The sequence below is a fragment of the Salvia splendens genome, chromosome 11 (assembly GCF_004379255.2).
Source record: "Salvia splendens isolate huo1 chromosome 11, SspV2, whole genome shotgun sequence".
Taxonomy (NCBI): Eukaryota; Viridiplantae; Streptophyta; class Magnoliopsida; order Lamiales; family Lamiaceae; genus Salvia; species Salvia splendens.
Genome location: NC_056042.1, coordinates 4422749 through 4440124, shown reverse-complemented (window position 1 = coordinate 4440124; position 17376 = coordinate 4422749). Strand labels below are relative to the sequence as shown.

At 38.3% G+C, this 17376-nt stretch overlaps 2 protein-coding genes across 3 annotated transcripts in view; one reads left to right on the top strand and one right to left on the bottom strand.

Annotated features, from left to right (window-relative positions):
- Positions 1–17376, bottom strand: part of LOC121756375 (peptidyl-prolyl cis-trans isomerase FKBP16-1, chloroplastic-like) — a 542442-nt gene that overhangs the window by 454515 nt on the left and 70551 nt on the right. The gene's annotated exons all lie outside the window — the stretch shown is intronic.
- Positions 12256–16847, top strand: LOC121756343 (WEB family protein At5g55860-like). Its single transcript, XM_042151860.1, has 4 exons — positions 12256–12726; positions 12855–12917; positions 14137–14331; positions 14851–16847. Exons 3-4 carry the CDS (start codon positions 14161–14163, stop codon positions 16642–16644), a joined length of 1965 nt encoding a protein of 654 aa, XP_042007794.1. The 5' UTR covers positions 12256–12726; positions 12855–12917; positions 14137–14160; the 3' UTR covers positions 16645–16847.

Sequence of the window (17376 nt, the reverse complement as noted above, 5' to 3'; positions counted from 1 at the left end):
CATTACCTGTTCTAGCGGTGCCGGCAGCCGACAAGGACTTCGTCGTCTATACTGATGCATCAAAAGTAGGACTTGGATGATTGTTAATGCCAGATGGGAAGGTGATAGCATATGCTTCCCGACAGTTGAGACCGAATGAGCTGAATTTTCCGACTCATGATTTGGAACTAGCAGCAGTAGTGCACGCACTGAAAATTTGGAGACACCATCTCTATGGAGTGTGATGTGAGATTTATACGGATCATAAGAGTCTCAAGTACTCGAGCAGAAGGAGCTAAACATGCGACAATGACGTTGGTTAGAAGTCGTGAAAGACTATGACTGTGGTATTCACTATCATCCGGGCAAGGCGAACGCAGTAGCCGATGCTTTGAGTAGGAAGAACCAACCGCAATTTGCTTATGTCCTAACGCAAGAGGAAGCGTTGATTCGCGAATTCGATAGAATGAGATTGGAAATAGTAAAAGAGCCCGAGACAGTAGGAGGAAGAATAACGACGCTAGTGATCGAGCCAGACTGGAGAACCAAGCTCATAGAAGCCCAACGACGTGATGAGAAGTTGGAAGAATTACGTGTGAAGGTGAGAGCCGAGAAGCTCGATCATTATCATGATGAGGCGGATAATGTTTTGACGTACGATGGACGATTGTGTGTGCCGAGCGATGAGGCGCTAAAAGATGAGATTATAAGTGAAGCGCACGATACGCCTTATACTGCTCACCCCGGAAGTACGAAGATGTATCGAGATTTGAAGCAACGTTTTTGGTGGAGTGGGATGAAAGGAGACGTAGCTTCACATGTGGAACGATGTCCAGCGTGCCAACAAGTGAAGGCCTTACACCAGTGGCCATATGAGAAGTTGCAACCACTCAAAATTTCCGAATGGAAGTGAGAGCATCTAGCTATGGATTTCGTGACAGGTTTGCCAAAGTCACAGAAGGGCAACACTGCGATTTGGGTGATTATCGATCGACTGATTAAAAGCGCGCACTTCTTACCGATTAAAGATTACCTATGGATCGGACAAATTAGCTAAGATCTACGTGAGTGAGATTGTACGTTTGCATGCAGTGCCAAAGACTTTTGTGTTCGACCGCGATACGAAGTTCACATCAAAGTTTTGGATGAGTTTGCAACGAGATTTGGGCACACAATTGAACTTCAGAACTGCTTATCACCCGCAATCGGATGGACAGTCAGAGAGGACGATTCAAACGCTTGAGGAGATGCTACGAGCCGTTGTCTTAAATTGAGGGGAAAGTTGAGAAACTGTTCTGCTGTTGGTTGAATTCGCCTACAACAATAACTACCAAGCGACGATCGATATGGCTCCGTATGAAGCTTTATATGGCAGGAAGTGTCAATCCCCACTATATTGGGATGAAGTTGGCGAGAGGAAGATGTTAAGACCCAACGCTATAAAGGAAATGACCGAAATTGTGCATCAAATCCGCGCAAGGATCAAGGAAGCTCAAGATAGGCAAAAGTCGTATGCTGACGTGCGTCGAACGGAAATCAAATTCGACGTTGGTGATAAAGTGTTCTTGAAAGTATCCCCGACGAAAGAAGTTGTGAGGTTTGGAATGAAGGGCAAGTTGAAATCGCGCTTGGTAGGACCGTATGAGTTTATCGATGAAGTAGGTCCTGTAGCGTATCGTTTGGCGTTACCTCCCAGTTTTGGGAATGTGCACAACATGTTCCAAGTGTCGCAGTTGCGCAAGTACGTGTTTGACCCCAAGCATGTGATTCGTCAAGAAGAAGTGATCCTAAACCCCGACATGAGCTACGAGGAAAGGCCAGAGGCAATCCTAGATCGGAAGATACAAGAGTTGCGAAACAAGTCGATAGCATTCGTGAAAGTGTTGGAAACACCATGGTTCCAAGGAAGCCACGTGGGAGTTAGAAGATGGAATTAAAGAAAAGTACCCCGAGTTGTTTATGTAAGACGATCAAATTTCGGGACGAAATTTCTGTTAAGGTGGGTAGAATGTAACGACCCGCTAAATCGTTACCTACACGAAAGAATAAACCACGTATCAATTACACTTTCGACAATAAATCGAGACGAAAAGTTGGATAAGAACCGCGTCACATCAGGCATGTTTTCCAAGTGGATAAGAACCACGTCGCATCAGGCACGTTTTTCAATGCCGCATTAATTACGCGTCACATCGAAACGAAAAGACGTGAATTTTTGTCTTTTATGAAAAAAAATTTCTATAAATACAACCTCCTTTCATTTCATTTCATTTCTTTCGCAATCGAGAATCCGAGAGAGAGAAGAGAGAGGAGGAGCCGATGGCGGCGGATCCGCGATGGCGGATTCGTGGCAGCGGCGGCAGCGGTGAAGGGAGAGGGACGAATCGTGTCAACGTTTGTTTCTACCGTTCGTTTTCTTGATTCAAGAAGGTATAACTAAGATTTTCTTCTCATCTCCTTCATTGAAATTTTATTCTTGAATCCTACATGCATATAGAGGGTGTAGGAATCATAGATCGCAAAGTTAATCGGTGGGAAAGCGAGTTTGCTTGAGAACTTTGATAGTTATGCGATTGTTGATTAAGTTGTGTGAAGTTTGATTTGAATCCTTGGTAAATGATCTAAGTTTATGTGCAAACATGTTAAGAGAGTCTTATCAAGCATGATTGTGTGTTATAAGCATGAGAAAATTTTGTTTGGATGATTGTGGAAGAAACTCAAATTTCGAAATTTTGAGTATGAAATTTGTGGTGTTCGGACAGTGGATTCCGACGTGTATTTGAATGACCAAACAGTCGAATTTTGATACGAAAATTTTACTGAGTAGATTTCAAGGTGATTTATGTGTCTCGTATAAATTTCAGCCCTTTCTGTCGAAAAATGAATTTTTGAAAAATGTTTGAAGTCGACTGCGCAATTCTGCCAGTAACATGTGTTCTCGGCCAGAATGTTTCGAAATCTGTTTGACCGACCAAATGACCTCCGTTTGATGTGATTCTTGAACTAGATGAAAATTTGAAGTGTCTTCTGAGTCTTGTGAAAATTTCAGCCTTATTGGACATCGTATGAATTTACGGTGAATTTTTAAAATGAACTGCGCAGTGCTGCTAGAATTTTATGTTCCGATCAGAGAGTTGCATAAATGTTTTGACTGACCAAATGATATGATTTCAGTGTGAAATTTTAACTGGGTGAACTTGAATGTGTCTAATGTGTTGTGACCTAATTTTAGCATCATATGAGGAAGGATGAATTTTTGGTGAATTTTTGAAGTTGACTGTGCAATACTGCCAGAAAATGTTTTCTCGACCAGTAGGTTACGTTTCCGAATTGACCGACCAAAAGGGGGTATTTTGATATGAAATTTAAACTGGAAGTTATTTGATGAGTCTACTGCATTTTGGTAAAGTTTTAGCCCCAACGGAAGTCGGGTGATTTATAGTGATTTTTACAAAACGGTCGCGCAATTCTGCCAGTTTTCTGCCTTATTAAAATGACACCTAGTTTCAAGATTTAAAAGTGTTATATGATGCATGTATGTCCAAGAAACGTGTTTAAACGTTGAAATCACTTGTGATCAGTTGAAATGTGTTACGCGTGTCTTACACCTTTGTGACGTATGTTGGGTTTGGGAAATTGAGGAAAACGATGAGAGAGAAGCGATAGGACATGCATAGTAAGATGATGTTGTGTGAGGCTGACTTGTGTTGTCATTGACAAGGGTGTTGTGTACTCGTGAACTCGAGGATCGAGAGTTGCTAAGTTGGGGTGTGAATTGCTAAGAGAACGAGGTGGGCTTTCTTTTACTAAACTCTTTTACGCTTTCAAAAGTATGATTATGGAGAAATAAGGGTGGTTTAAAGTGTTATGTCATGCCATGATGTTTTGTTTATGAGATTGTTGACTGATGCCTAGTTCGTCTGAGCTTGCTCCGTTAGGCTATATGGCTGTAATGAATGAATGAAACGAATTCGGGTCTGAGTAGGGCCGCAAACCCTATCAGGCTGTGTACACAAGTGGGATCGTGAGCCGTCCTTGCTAGTCGGCCGGTCTCGTGGGCGAATAGTGTGGCCACACTTTCGTCGCACTATGGAAAGAGAATGTGATTGAATGATTGATGAGAAAGTGGGGAGATTGATTGTCTGGCCAGACTTTGAAATATTTTTGTGATCTCGTGATATTTCTTAACTACACATAAAACTCGAGATCACTGGTATGGATGACATAACTGTTTTTTATGAAAAGTTTTCGGCATGAGCCCATTGAGTACAACAAGTACTCAGCCCTGCATGTGTTTTCCCTATGTGCAGGTTGAGCGGGATGTTGCGGTGGATGTTGAGTCGGCATAGGGAATATGGATGCGTTGTGTCTTCATACACAGGCGTCATCCTTGACTCTCTTTGAAACCTTATTTCCACTGCTATATTTTTGAACTAAATTACTATTCTTTTAAGCTAATGGAGTCCTTATTATGAACTGAAATCCTTAAATGCTATTCTTAATGTTTGTCCTTGGTCACGATCGCCTCGTTTGTAACACCCCTAGTATGGGCGGTCGTGACATGCCATCACAAGCTACATTATAAGTTAGACAAGTAGACACCATATATTATATATATAACACAGTGAATACTTTCGTGGACTATTTCTTGGACTTGCACTGCCCAAACACCGCCCCACGACGTTCATTTTCGAACATCAAGGTTCCACCCAAACGGTGAGTTAGAGGCGCAAGAACTTGGCAGGGGTGAGAAAGTCGACACCCCTGCCCCATCCTTTGCCAACAAGGGTGGTTTTGGCAAGTCTCTCCCCTTCTCAACCCGTGTTCTCAACTGACCATCAGACGTAAGGTCGATGAAGTATATACCTGGCTTAGTACTCGACTCGCGGTCATTTGCCTCTAAGCTTTCGGGGAACAGCTTGCGACGAACTCGTGGACGCGGGAACACAGCGGGAGAGTTCACCTCTTCCTCGTTGTCGCCGTTTTGGCTGATCATGATTTCATGATCTGGAATTTCTTCGGTGTTGTTCGAGATGACTACGATTTCCTTCACGCCCTCCACCTTAACATCGTCCATGCCGAACAAAACATGCCAGCTGCGAGTATATTGGTTCATCATTGTAGTAGTATGCCCCTGCGAAGGCATTGATCTGCAGTAGGAAAAAAATCAGTAATGCTCACTGCACATGTATCACATCCTAAAAAAAAGACTTCACAGACACCTAGTATGCTACCTTCAATATCTTATTCCACACCTCGATATAGCAACATAATATTCTCGAGCATCAGGCACAAGCGGGCGTGATTTGTATGACGTGTTGGCATAATTATTTTTGCGTTGGTCGACTAAATAACAACTATACCGAGCAGGGTATAATCAACATTACACACAATGTAACAAGCTTCATCATTTTCAAACAACTGAGCAACGTAAAGACAGATACAGATACTACACACAAAGTGATAAATAATATTCTTATGATCGAAAACCCCCAAAAATTTGGGCTTGACGGAAAACAGTTGCAAGTAAAGATACAATGAAACATCTTTTCAAATTTGCACACGGCATAGAAATGCAATTAGGCCATGCTTTTTACCTGGGGATTAAGTCAGTCAAAGCTCGCTTCGAAAGATAGGTGATGCAAATTCGCTTCTGGAGATGAGACGAGGCGGACTGCCGCTGAGCTTGTCTGATGAATCTGAGCCGTTAGAGTAACAAGTGTGTAGTCCCTTCTTGCGCTTTGCTCACGAAATTGTAGAAGATTATGCTCATCCGGTATTGAAACCCAATTGCTGAACAAACCTCACTCACTACCGTTGATTGACTGCTTCAGATCAATAAGATCAGAATACGTATTAGGGAGTGCTCAATTAGTCGACAGATATGAGCTAAAAATCTTTACCGTAGCGAGATCAGGCACGTTACTGGTGTTGGAGAAGCGGGTAGTGAGGAATTTAGGGCTCCTATGATTCTCCGTCGATTTTGGGGAAATGAGAAATGGGGGAGTGGGTAATAAGCTCATTTTGGGGTGTGAGAATTTTGTCAAAGGGGTATATTTGGGATTTTGTGTTCATTTATCGGTGCATTGAATGAGGCAGAATTTAAAAACCGCCCAAATTTCCTGATTTGTTTTGTGCATATAACATATTGGAACAGTGCATAAAATCTTGAAACTTGAACACTGTATTAAGCCTAGAATTGAAGGCATTTCTTGCCATTTGAAGGAACACTGTATCCTCTAGTGAATTAGAAGTGTTAAAGTAAAACGGCGTTGATCAAGATATATAATGTCTTGCTTAATTTATTTCAAATCTATAGTCAATAAAATGACAAGTGTAATATTTTAATTCGTTATCCTCCATTTTCTAGACTTGTCCGCAACTTTCGTGACAAAGACGATGCCATAATTAATATCAATAAAAATGACAAGTGTTATATTCTAACTTGGAGTATTATTTTTTTAGATTTCTTTGCAACTTTCATGACAAAGATGATGCCTTAATATCAAAATACAGTTCTCTAGTTAATACCAAAAGTGTCAAAATTTTGTTAATCGGGTACAGGATTTTCAAATTATACATTTTAGTTAAAATTTGATAGAATTTATACTGATTAGCCTTATAACGACTTTCTTAAATTAAATTTGACATGATATATCGGATTATGTAGATGGACAAACAAGTCAATATAAGAAATAAGATCTCTTGTAATGGGTGTAAATCATGTTGTATTGTGTTAATGAGTTTAAAATGTTCAATTTTCGCCGAAATTTCACATCTTGTAAAATTCACTATACTAAGTTTAAGATTTTCCGGCCAAATTTTAAATTTGAGGAAAGTATCAAATTTTGACCAAAATTTATCAAATTACTTTCCTTCACAATACGTATTAATACATCATTAACTCATATCAATTTCCTTGATTCCTAGTATTGCAATACCCTATCTCTGACCCACTTTGCAAACAAAAAAGAAAATCTAATCTCTCACACAACAACACTTCATGCTGACAGCAACAACTCTACTCCTTTTGTGTCTTTAAAATAATGCCATTGCTCTGTCTGTCATTACCATCTTTTTGTTATTACTAATCTTCATTAATCAGGCTTTAATACACGTATTATAGTTTGTGGTTCTCCATGATGTCATTCTTGAGTTTTACTTATACTTTTGAATGTTATATTGGTAATCACGTTAGTTGGGTTCAAATAGTTCATTTGGCCCACAAGTACCGTTTCATAATAACATATCATGTGCCATCTAATATATACAATATACTTGATCAGTCTTACAAAAATAGAGAAATTGGAAACATCACTAACTTCGTAAAATTAGTAAATAAAAAATTGAAAAAAATGATTGGATAATAAGGCTTACATGGGGTGTCAATCAGGCCAACCTATTCAAATTATTAGGGTACTGGCTATTTTGAATTGTAATCTTTTCGGTTTATATCTTAACCCAACTTTTAGGTTCCAAGCTAACTTGTCCGGACAATCGGCCTCAAATAAAAATTGTAATTTTTAACTAATATGGTTCTATTGATAATTTTATATTTGTAATAAATGAATACAAATAGAAATTAGTGTTATTTCAACTCAACAGAGACACTGAAATATATTTTTTCAATATTAATTATTATTTTTCTTCCGTCACATTAAAACTAAAAGTGACACGTTTTCATTTTGTGTTGTTCCACTAAAAGTAACATGTTTCCTAAAATGGAAACAACATCCTCTTTACCTTATTATCTTCCATACTATGTCTACTTAACTCATAAAATAACATTATATAAAATCGTGTATCATAAAACAAATGTTTTACATTTATCGAAACGGAGATAGTATATATACATATAATTATTTTTATGATCAGTGTAAAAAAATAATAAGTAATATGTAGTAGTACTCTACTTTTTAAATAATGAATTGAAATATATTTGTATGTGCATTTGAAAAAAAATACTAATAACTAACTTTTAAATTTTTGAAAAAATAATAAAAAAGTTGAAATTAAATAGTAATTAGAGTTCCCTCATTTCAGGTCAACCCTATCTATGGTGCTCGCTTGCTAGTGTTGGTTTCGGGCCAATCTTATCGAGTAGCAGTTATGTGGTTTAGGTCATTCGGGTTTAATTTTTTTTGGATTATAAATTTTAACCCTAATCTTAGGTCATCCACAATAGGAATAACCCAGCAATAGCCCAGCCATAGCCTAGCCACTAACTCCTCCTGCCACATCATCAACACTAAAAATCCTCCTGCCACATCATCAAAACAAGCAAATAGCCCAGCCATAGCCTAGCGACATCACTCAAAATTATATAAAACAAATAATTAACAATAACACAAAATACGGAATTAAATTTACGACACAGATACGAGAAAATTCAATAATATTATTAAAATTTAAAAAGTACATTAATTAAAAAAAGTACATAATTAAAAAAAGTACATAATTAAAAAAAAGTACATTAATTAAAAAAAACTACATAATAAAAAAAACTAACGTCGTGCAGTCCTCCGCGCCCATAACACTTCAATTAAATCCTTTGGAGTCGAATATGAGCCTCTGTTTGGCGCATGTTGGCATGTGCTTGGAGGCGGCCGGCTTCATCGTGAGGTACCCCACTCCGTACGTTGGGGGTGGCCACGCCGTGGCTTGGACCGGCTTCATTATCGTCGTTGGTCCAACTAGACAGTTGTACACCTTCATCTTCGACAATCATGTTGTGCATGATAATACATGCGTACATTATATCAGCAATGCAGTCGACATGCCACAAACGCGTTGGACCCCTAACTGCCGCCCATCGAGACTGGAGCACACCAAATGCGCGCTCCATGTCCTTGCGCGCCGACTCCTGTCGTGCCGCAAAGTAGGCCTTCCTCTCATCTGATGCGTATCGGATCGTCTTCACAAAGACGGGCCACCTATGGTATATCCCATCCGCCAAGTAGTAGCCCATATCATGCCGGTTGCCGTTGGCGACAAAACTGATGGCCGGACCGACACCCTGGCACTGCTCGTTAAAAAGTGGCGACGAGTTGAGGACGTTGAGGTCGTTGTTCGAATCGGTTGTCCCAAAATACGCATGCCAAATCCGCAGCCGGTAATCAGCTACGGCCTCGAGGATCATCGTGGGATTCTTTCCCTTGTAGCCGGTCGTGTAGAACCTCTTCCAGGAAGCGGGACAGTTCTTCCACTCCCAATGCATACAATCTATGCTGCCTAACATCCCCGAGAACCCATGTTGTTCCCCGTGCATCCGCAAAAGATCCTGGCAGTCTTCAGGGGTAGGGCTTCGAAGGTACTGATCACTGAATATTTCAATCACGCCCAGGCAAAAATACTTCATACATTCAAGGGCAGTCGTCTCACCGATGTGGAGGTACTCGTCCCACATGTCTGCCGCGCCGCCGTAGGCCAACTGCTGGATTGCCGCAGTGCACTTTTGAATAGGTGTGTGGCCGGGTCTGCCAGCCGCATCGTGCCTGAAGCGGAAATACAGATATCGATGCTCCAAAGCGTTAACAATACGCATAAACAGGGCCCTGCTCATCCTAAAACGGCGCCTGAAATGGTTGGCGTTGAACCGCGACTCCTGTGCGAAGTAGTCTTCGTATAGGCGCTGATGTGCAGCTACGTGATCACGATCAATCACTTCTCGGCGGTGGACCACTGGGCGAGGTCGAGGTACAGCCGGCTGCAAGGCCCTCTGCATCCATCGATCAATCTCACGGTTCGTATAGGCCTCTAGCGCTTCGTTCATTATACGATCGTACTCCTCAGCATCCCCACCACTACCACCACTACTACCACTGACGTTACTCATTTCTCGGTGTTGATCTTGTACAGAAATTAAGATAGAGAGAGTACTCGTTAAAACAAGTGGTGCGGATGAAAATGACGTACAAACTGCGTATATATAGTGTTTCAAAAATAAATAAAATAAAAATAAAAAATTCCGCTCGGCGGTGCGCTAGGCGATCCGGGCGCTGCAATAGCGCCGAGCGGATCGCCCAGTGCACCTCCTAGCGCCGCGAAACCGCCGAGCGCTCGACGGTTTTTAATTCCGAAATCCGCTGGGCGGTTGCAATGGACCGCCTAGCGGACCGCGCTCGGCTAGGCGGTGCGCTAGGCGCCATTGCGGATGGCCTTATAAATTGTCGAGGCTCGATGGATGGCTCAAGTTAATTAACATCTTTAGATTCAGCTTATTAGAAAAAATGTTACTAAAAACAAAAATAAATTATAAATTTAAGAGATAAATCAAAATAATAAAAATGAACTAACTATTTTTAGTACGGAAGTGCGATATCAGAAATTATGTGCTATATCATTGATCTACATTGATATGACATCATCAATCATTTTCGTCTTAAATTTTTTATTTTACTATAATTAAAGGTCATCACATATCAAGAATAAATTTTATTATGGTAGAGTATGGATTACAACTAAAATTTACCTAATCCAGTTTTCCTAATATGCTACTTTATCAAATCATTCCGGTTAACCAATCCCAAAATGCAATTTTATTTTACTAATATACTAGTGCTCCATTATTTAAAACCCATATCAAACTAATTAATATAACTTGCATCGTACCATGAAATTTTAATTGGCCATATTAATTCGCCAAAAAACATCTATACACGCACTATTTTATATCTATGTCTATGATAATATAAACAATGTAAAATGATAATAAACACGATTTACGATTATTTTTCTGTTGAAAATCATTTATACAAAGACAATTATTGCTTGCACAATTCAAAAAATCTCACCCAATAAATACATGAAATTAGTGCCCTACGTACAATTGGATTTAAATTGTTGATAATATCGTTAGCTAAAATATGCTATTTATTGCGTGGGCTCCAATCATTAAGACCTACTATTAATAATTGGTCAGCAATTTTCATTTGAATCAGCTATAAATTATTTGCCTATATTCTCAATCACCCTTTCCTACAATTTAATGCTAATTAACTTCATACAATTTATTTGAAGACACAACACGGTGGAGAAAATTTTATTTAACCTTATTCAAACAATTTTAAAAGTTTAGGATTGACTTGAAAGTCTCCGTCAAAGATTGATTGGTTGCAATAATTTCATGTTCAAACAAAATAGTAGTACTTGGATAAACGTCTATTTAATCACCAAATTTAACAGCTTCAGATGATCTTAGATTATTTTTATTTTTATTTTTGTCAATGTGATTACGAAAATGGTTCTATAAATAAAATACCCAATTTAGGTGAACTGATTTACAATTTGAATATGAATATTAATGTACCTGGTGACCTTTTGAACTGCGCTATTTCTAAAAGTTGCCAATTGCATACTAATCCGTTCCAAAAAGTGTTAAGACACTAATTACGTTAGCCATGTTTTGCTGTAATAAATTAATTTAATTTAATATTGCTTGTTGTTTGATGGAAAATATGATTAAATTATAATTATAAATCAATGCCTTGTTTTTATCTTCTAGCCTGGCGAGGGCTGTCCGATTTTTTATGTTTTGCATTGTTAAAATAACTTATTAGTAGTGGATTTATTTACCATGTAATTAGGACCTCGCATTGTTGGTCACTTTTGCAAAAAATGTTCGTTTTAAAATTTTGTTTATGTTGATAAATAAATGGTTTTCCTAAAATAAATATTTGCACTATGTAAAATTGGTAAATATATTATACTTTATATTCTCTATTTAAAAAATAAACAGTGTTTCCAGTTCTTGTTGATTTTTTACTTTCATGCCTTTTCTCTCATTTAATCATTTTCCACTCAGAATTATTTCCTACCTCACTTTGCACAGTTCTAAATTTCTAATCCATCATATCCTCTCTTACCGACACCACTTTTGCAAATTTGTTCACTTTGAAATTTTTTATTTCAATAAATATATAGGGCTTTCAATTTTTTGAATATTAAATATTTGCACATTTTCAAATTATCATGAGATTTCAAATCATCAATAATATAGTTATAAATATTTATTGTTATGATATTTGGTGATCAAAGAAGAGTGATATAAGCTACTGCTATCACTCTCGACACTGCCGACTCTTTAGACATTGATGCTATTTTAAACGACAATTGTCATATAGATCTCTAGTTTATATCACTCATTCCTTAATTATTTATCTTTTATTTTTAAGAAATAGGATGAAATCATTTAATTAGTTTCGCAATGCAAAATACATCACGTTAAACCCCTATCTTAAAGGAGAACAGACACAAAACAAGAATCCATCTCCATCCATTTTGTTGTTTTCACCTTTTTCCGCTATTCAGCGTTTGGCCGGTGCGCTTTGCTGACCTGGTACTCCCCTCATTTGCTAACCCCACTCACTCATTTTCAAAATCCCCACAAAAACAACCCAAGAATTTTTCAAAATCTCTCTCACACAAAAATCCATTCTTTAAAGTTCCCAGCTTCCTTGTTTTATAAACAGTCACTATTAACTTTCAACGAAAAAGAGAGTCTTGGTCTTCTTTGTCACCGAAAAATTCGGCGGGCTGATTTTCTTGCGTTGCAGATTCTTGGGTTTTTTATTTCTTGGTGGTGCTTTGTTTCCGGTTTGCAGATTCTGAAAAAAGGGTTTGACTTTTCCAGAATTGCTATTTAGTTTCATCAAGATTTTCCACTGCCTTTTTGGGATTTTGAGTGCTTTGATGATCTCTGGGGATTTTTGTCAGCTTGTTCCTTCGCTCACATGATTAGGGTTTTTGGTGAGTTATCATTGACCTTTTTGTACTTTTTTACCCTTTTTTTAAACTCTGTTTCCTGTTTATTGTGCTCTGCCTTTTAGCTTATCGTGTATAGTGTTTTTGAGTGTAAAAAGGGTGATTTATGACAGGTTCAAGCAAGTCTCTGAAAAATTGAGAGGAGTGGATTCTGTTACAGAAGCAAATAAATTCAGGTAATATTGAAATGGATTTTGCTCGTTTGATTTTGACGTTCTTGAAAACTTTTTATCATCTAGAATTTCATAAGACTCAACCCCTCATCGATGGCAAAAGCTAGTTTGGTAAATTAAATCAACCCGGCTGTTGTAATCGGAAAGTCTTAACGAGTAGTATGTGAAGATTTTCATCTGAATTTATATTTTGTTTTTTTATGGATATGAAAATGTCTAGACGTCAATCTGTTGAATTGACCTGTTGTATAGAACTAGTATTCGATTAAAATTTAGTGAAGTCGTAAGGGGTCAGTTGTCTTGCACATCTGGAGTTTTGAAGTAATTCTAGTAAGATGTGGAACAAGTAGTAATATTTGTATGTTGTTAATTTTGTAGTTTATGGATTTAATGGCAATTTTTCTGTGCAAAATTGTTGTGCTATGTTAATGTTTCATTATAATGTTCTATACGGTGTCATATTGTCCGTAGGTGTCCATCTCTGTTATTGATGAACTCTCGTAAAACATATTGTATGTATAGTATGATATTTTTCTCTCTGACACTGATCTGTTCATTCCCTCTTAGCTGAAATTCTCCTGATAATGTCAATTGCATTCCCCTAATCTCTCTGCACCTATAGCCTTTTTTTGTAAAAAGAACACATCTTTCATAGAATTGCTTGCTTCGTATACTGGTTCTGTCTTGAGGGTTCATGATTATATGACTCTTGATGGAATAGACTGTGGTCTAGCTTTGGATTTGATTAAGGAAAAAAGGTGTCCATTAAGAAACCATAGAGCCTTTTGGACCCATGGTTTCTGTATTGCAGTCTCTATTTTATCTATTTGGACCCATGGTTTCTGTCTACAGAACAAGTGACTTAGAACTTGGTGCTTATTGCACTACTAATTTCAGATGATAATTTTTGTTATCTAAGCTCTTTTTTTCATCTTGTAGTGAATCTCTACATGTCTCTTATGTAATATCTTCATCTCTTTAGCTGGTTCAAATAGGATTGAAACCCTGTTATGATCCTTCCTCATGTAGGGTCTATTTCTTGATTTGCAATAGGAATAACGTATGTTAAGAATCTGGCATTATGCACTGATGTATTTTGCTGGAAGCAACCTTCTCTTGACATACTCTTTTAGTTGGAAAAACTACTACGTATATTCTATTTCTGCATTATTGTCTTTATTGTCATTTTGGTTCTCATTATTTTCTTTCTTTTGCATTTCAGACTTGAAAATAAAATCGAGGCATTATGGTGGCGAAAGATTATCAGAAGAGCAAAGGATCAAATAAAGCTGAGGTGGGAGAAATAGACACCAGTGCACCGTTTCAATCTGTCAAAGATGCTGTCAACTTATTTGGTGAAGGTGCTTTTTCAGGCGAAAGGCCCGCCATTAGGAAGCCAAAAGCACAATCTGCAGAAGTATGTTGATCCTAATTTTTGATCTCTTCTTTGTTTCTCTTAACCATTAGTTTGTGTTGGTAATTCTTCAACTTGAAATTTAAGAATGATGAATACGAAATGACATTGCAGCTGAGTGTTTGGTCCTGCTCTTAGTTGAGTTCTAGAAAATGTTATTTCAATTGTTATTAAATGGTTTCTTGTTTTTCTTATCAGTATCTGGGGTAATACTAGTCTTCGTTCTTATCAATATGTGCCAAAGGACACAAGAAATTTCTTTTATATATATGCAAAACATGAGATCATATTGTTACAGGGACCATTTCAATTCGCCACATATAATTACATTGATTTCTTTTCCTTTATTTCATAATTTTGGATGTGTGAATACATGAAAAGCAACTTCATTGAAGTCGTGATAATATATTGGCCGGGAGGCTAGGTTATTTTATTAGCATAACTATTAACGTGTGCACTCGCCATTTTATGTGGCATGCTACTGATGCTGCCTCTTCCTTTGCTGGTGTTTCTTCTTTGCAGCGAGTTTTTGTAAAAGAGACGCAGCTTCACCTGGCCCAAAAGGAGTTAAATAAGTTGAAGGAACAGTTGAAAAATGCCGAGACTACTAAAATTGATGCTCTTTCAGAGCTTGAAAAAGCCAAACAGACTGTTGAGGATTTGAGCCAGAAGCTAAGAGTCATTAAAGAATCCAAAGATTCAGCAATTAAATCTACAGAAGCGGCTAAGCGTCAGGCAAACCAACTTGCAGAAGCCAACAACAATGTTTTGGGAGGAGTAAATGGACATTCAAATGGTGATGTTGAAACTGACAAAGCGCAGTATTTGAATGCTGTTGCTGAACTTAATGCTGCTAAACAGGAATTAAGGAAAATTCGTCAAGAATATGATGCATCTTTAGAAGAAAAGGAGAGAGCGGCAAAACAAGCTGCTGGAGCTGATACTGCTGCCAAAGCCAACATGGAGAGAGTTGGTGAGCTGTCTGCGGAAATTGCTAGTGTGCAAGAGTCGATTCAGCAAGTAAAGTTGGCTCACATGCAAGCAAAGGAAGACGAAACAAAAATCTGTGCTGATAAGGAGAAACAGAAGCAATTATATAAAGATAGAATTGAAGATTCAGTGAAGAGACTGGCTGCTTTGAAAAAAGATGTAGATCCTGAGGTCGCAAGAAATCTGGAGTCCGAGTTGAATGGAACCTTGTCTGAGATTGAATCTCTACGAAAGGAGATGGAGAATACGAGGGTGTCTGATCTTGGTTCTGTCAAGGCTGTTACTGTAGAGTTGATTGGTGCGAAGGAATCGTTAAATAAAGTAGCAGAAGAGGAGAGCTCGCTAAGAAGCTTAGTTGAGACTCTTAAGGTTGAGCTGGAAAACATTAAAAAGGTGCATGCTGAATTAAAGGAGCAGGAAGCAGAAACCGAATCATTGGCAGGTAATTTACATGTCCAGCTCCGGAAAGCCAAGTCTGAGCTTGAAGAAGGACTTGCTAAAGAAGCCAAAATCAGAGGTGCATCTGATGAACTGGTTGCTTCGATTCATCAGCTAACTACAGAGAATGAGGCTGCCAAGATCGATGCTCTAGAGATGAAACAAAAGGCTGAAGAGCTCAGCAAAGAAGCAGAAGCTGCAAGAATTGAACTGGAAGAAGCAGAAAATAAGCTGGAGGTCGCGATGAATGAAGCTGAGGAAGCAAAGGCAGCGGAGGCAAAAGCCCTTGATCAAATTAAGATGCTTTCCGAGAAAACAGATGCTGCGCGTGCCTCCACGTCCGAGCCTGGCGCCCAGATCACTTTGTCGAGAGACGAGTTTGAGTCGCTGAGCCGGAAGGTTGAGGAATCTGAAAAACTGTCGGATATGAAAGTTGCAGCTGCCATGGCTCAGGTGGAAGCTGTGCAGGCCAGTGAGCACGAGGCCCTGCAGAGATTGGAGGCGACCAGGAAAGAGATAGAAGACATGAAAGCTGCAACACAAGAGGCGCTGAAGAAGGCAGAGATGGCTGAGGCAGCGAGGAAGGCAGTTGAAGGGGAGCTCAGAAGATGGAGGGAACGGGAGCAGAAGAAGGCTGAAGAAGCAGCAGCACGAATTCTTGCAGAGACAGAGAAGTCCTTGGAATCATCTCCCAGTAACTACCAAATCCAAAAGCCGAGGGCTCAAGTGAACGGAAGAGCAGGGGCAACGAAGAGGCTGGAGAAGGCAAAGGCGTCTGTATCGAAGAAGGCACTGATGCCTAGTCTTTCATATGTTTTCCAGAAAAAGAAAAACAAGATCGAGGGCGGGTCGCCTTCGTACTTGCCTGGTGAGAGGCCGGTTTGGTGAGTGCTACTGTGAGTTTCTTGTGCAGAATAATGTGTTATATGCCTTGTAAATTTGAGGCTAATGTTTTGAATGCTGGACAAACTTAGGTGACTGTTTTGGTAATTTGGTTTTATTTGTTAAATTGTGCTTTTTTTTTGGTGTATTGAGAATGTAAATGGCTGCTGGTCATAAATATTGTATAATAACTGGTGTGTTTTTGTTCAGTGCATGCATCTTCGTGAGACCGCTTTATGCAAGACAAGAAGCCAAAATGAACAAATCAAACCAACGATAAATTTAATTAAGTATTGCGTTTTTTATTCTTTTCATTATAAAAATGGGGCTTTTCTTATTGTGTGAGAATGTGAACCATTTTTAGATATTCTATTGCAAACATTTACAGTAAATATATCTCTTTTAGTGGATGAATGCCGACCCAAATTCATAAATCAAATTTTAGAAATTTAACATTTGTTTAATAACAATACAGCTCTCACCAATTTATTGTTAAATTTTATTATTCAAAATAAAAGTCCAAGTGCAACGTTTTAATTTTATATCAACTTATTTCTATTGAACTTTGTATTTCCGTAAATTTTAAATTTGAATAATAATACTTTTTTAAAAAAATTCTCAAATGTCTTATCTGCATTATCAGAATTTTACACGTTTGCTTGAAAAGAATTATTATAGGATGATTAGAAGTTTTTAACTTTCATAATCTATTTATTTAAATTTGAAAAAAAAAGTTAA

Excerpts from the sequence above, each read along its gene's own strand:
- LOC121756343 (XM_042151860.1), top strand. The coding sequence starts at position 14,161 with ATGGTGGCGAAAGATTATCAGAAGAGCAAAGGATCAAATAAAGCTGAG. Across the intron at positions 14,332-14,850 it reads CAAAAGCACAATCTGCAGAA|CGAGTTTTTGTAAAAGAGAC; the intron begins GTATGTTGATCC and ends TCTTCTTTGCAG.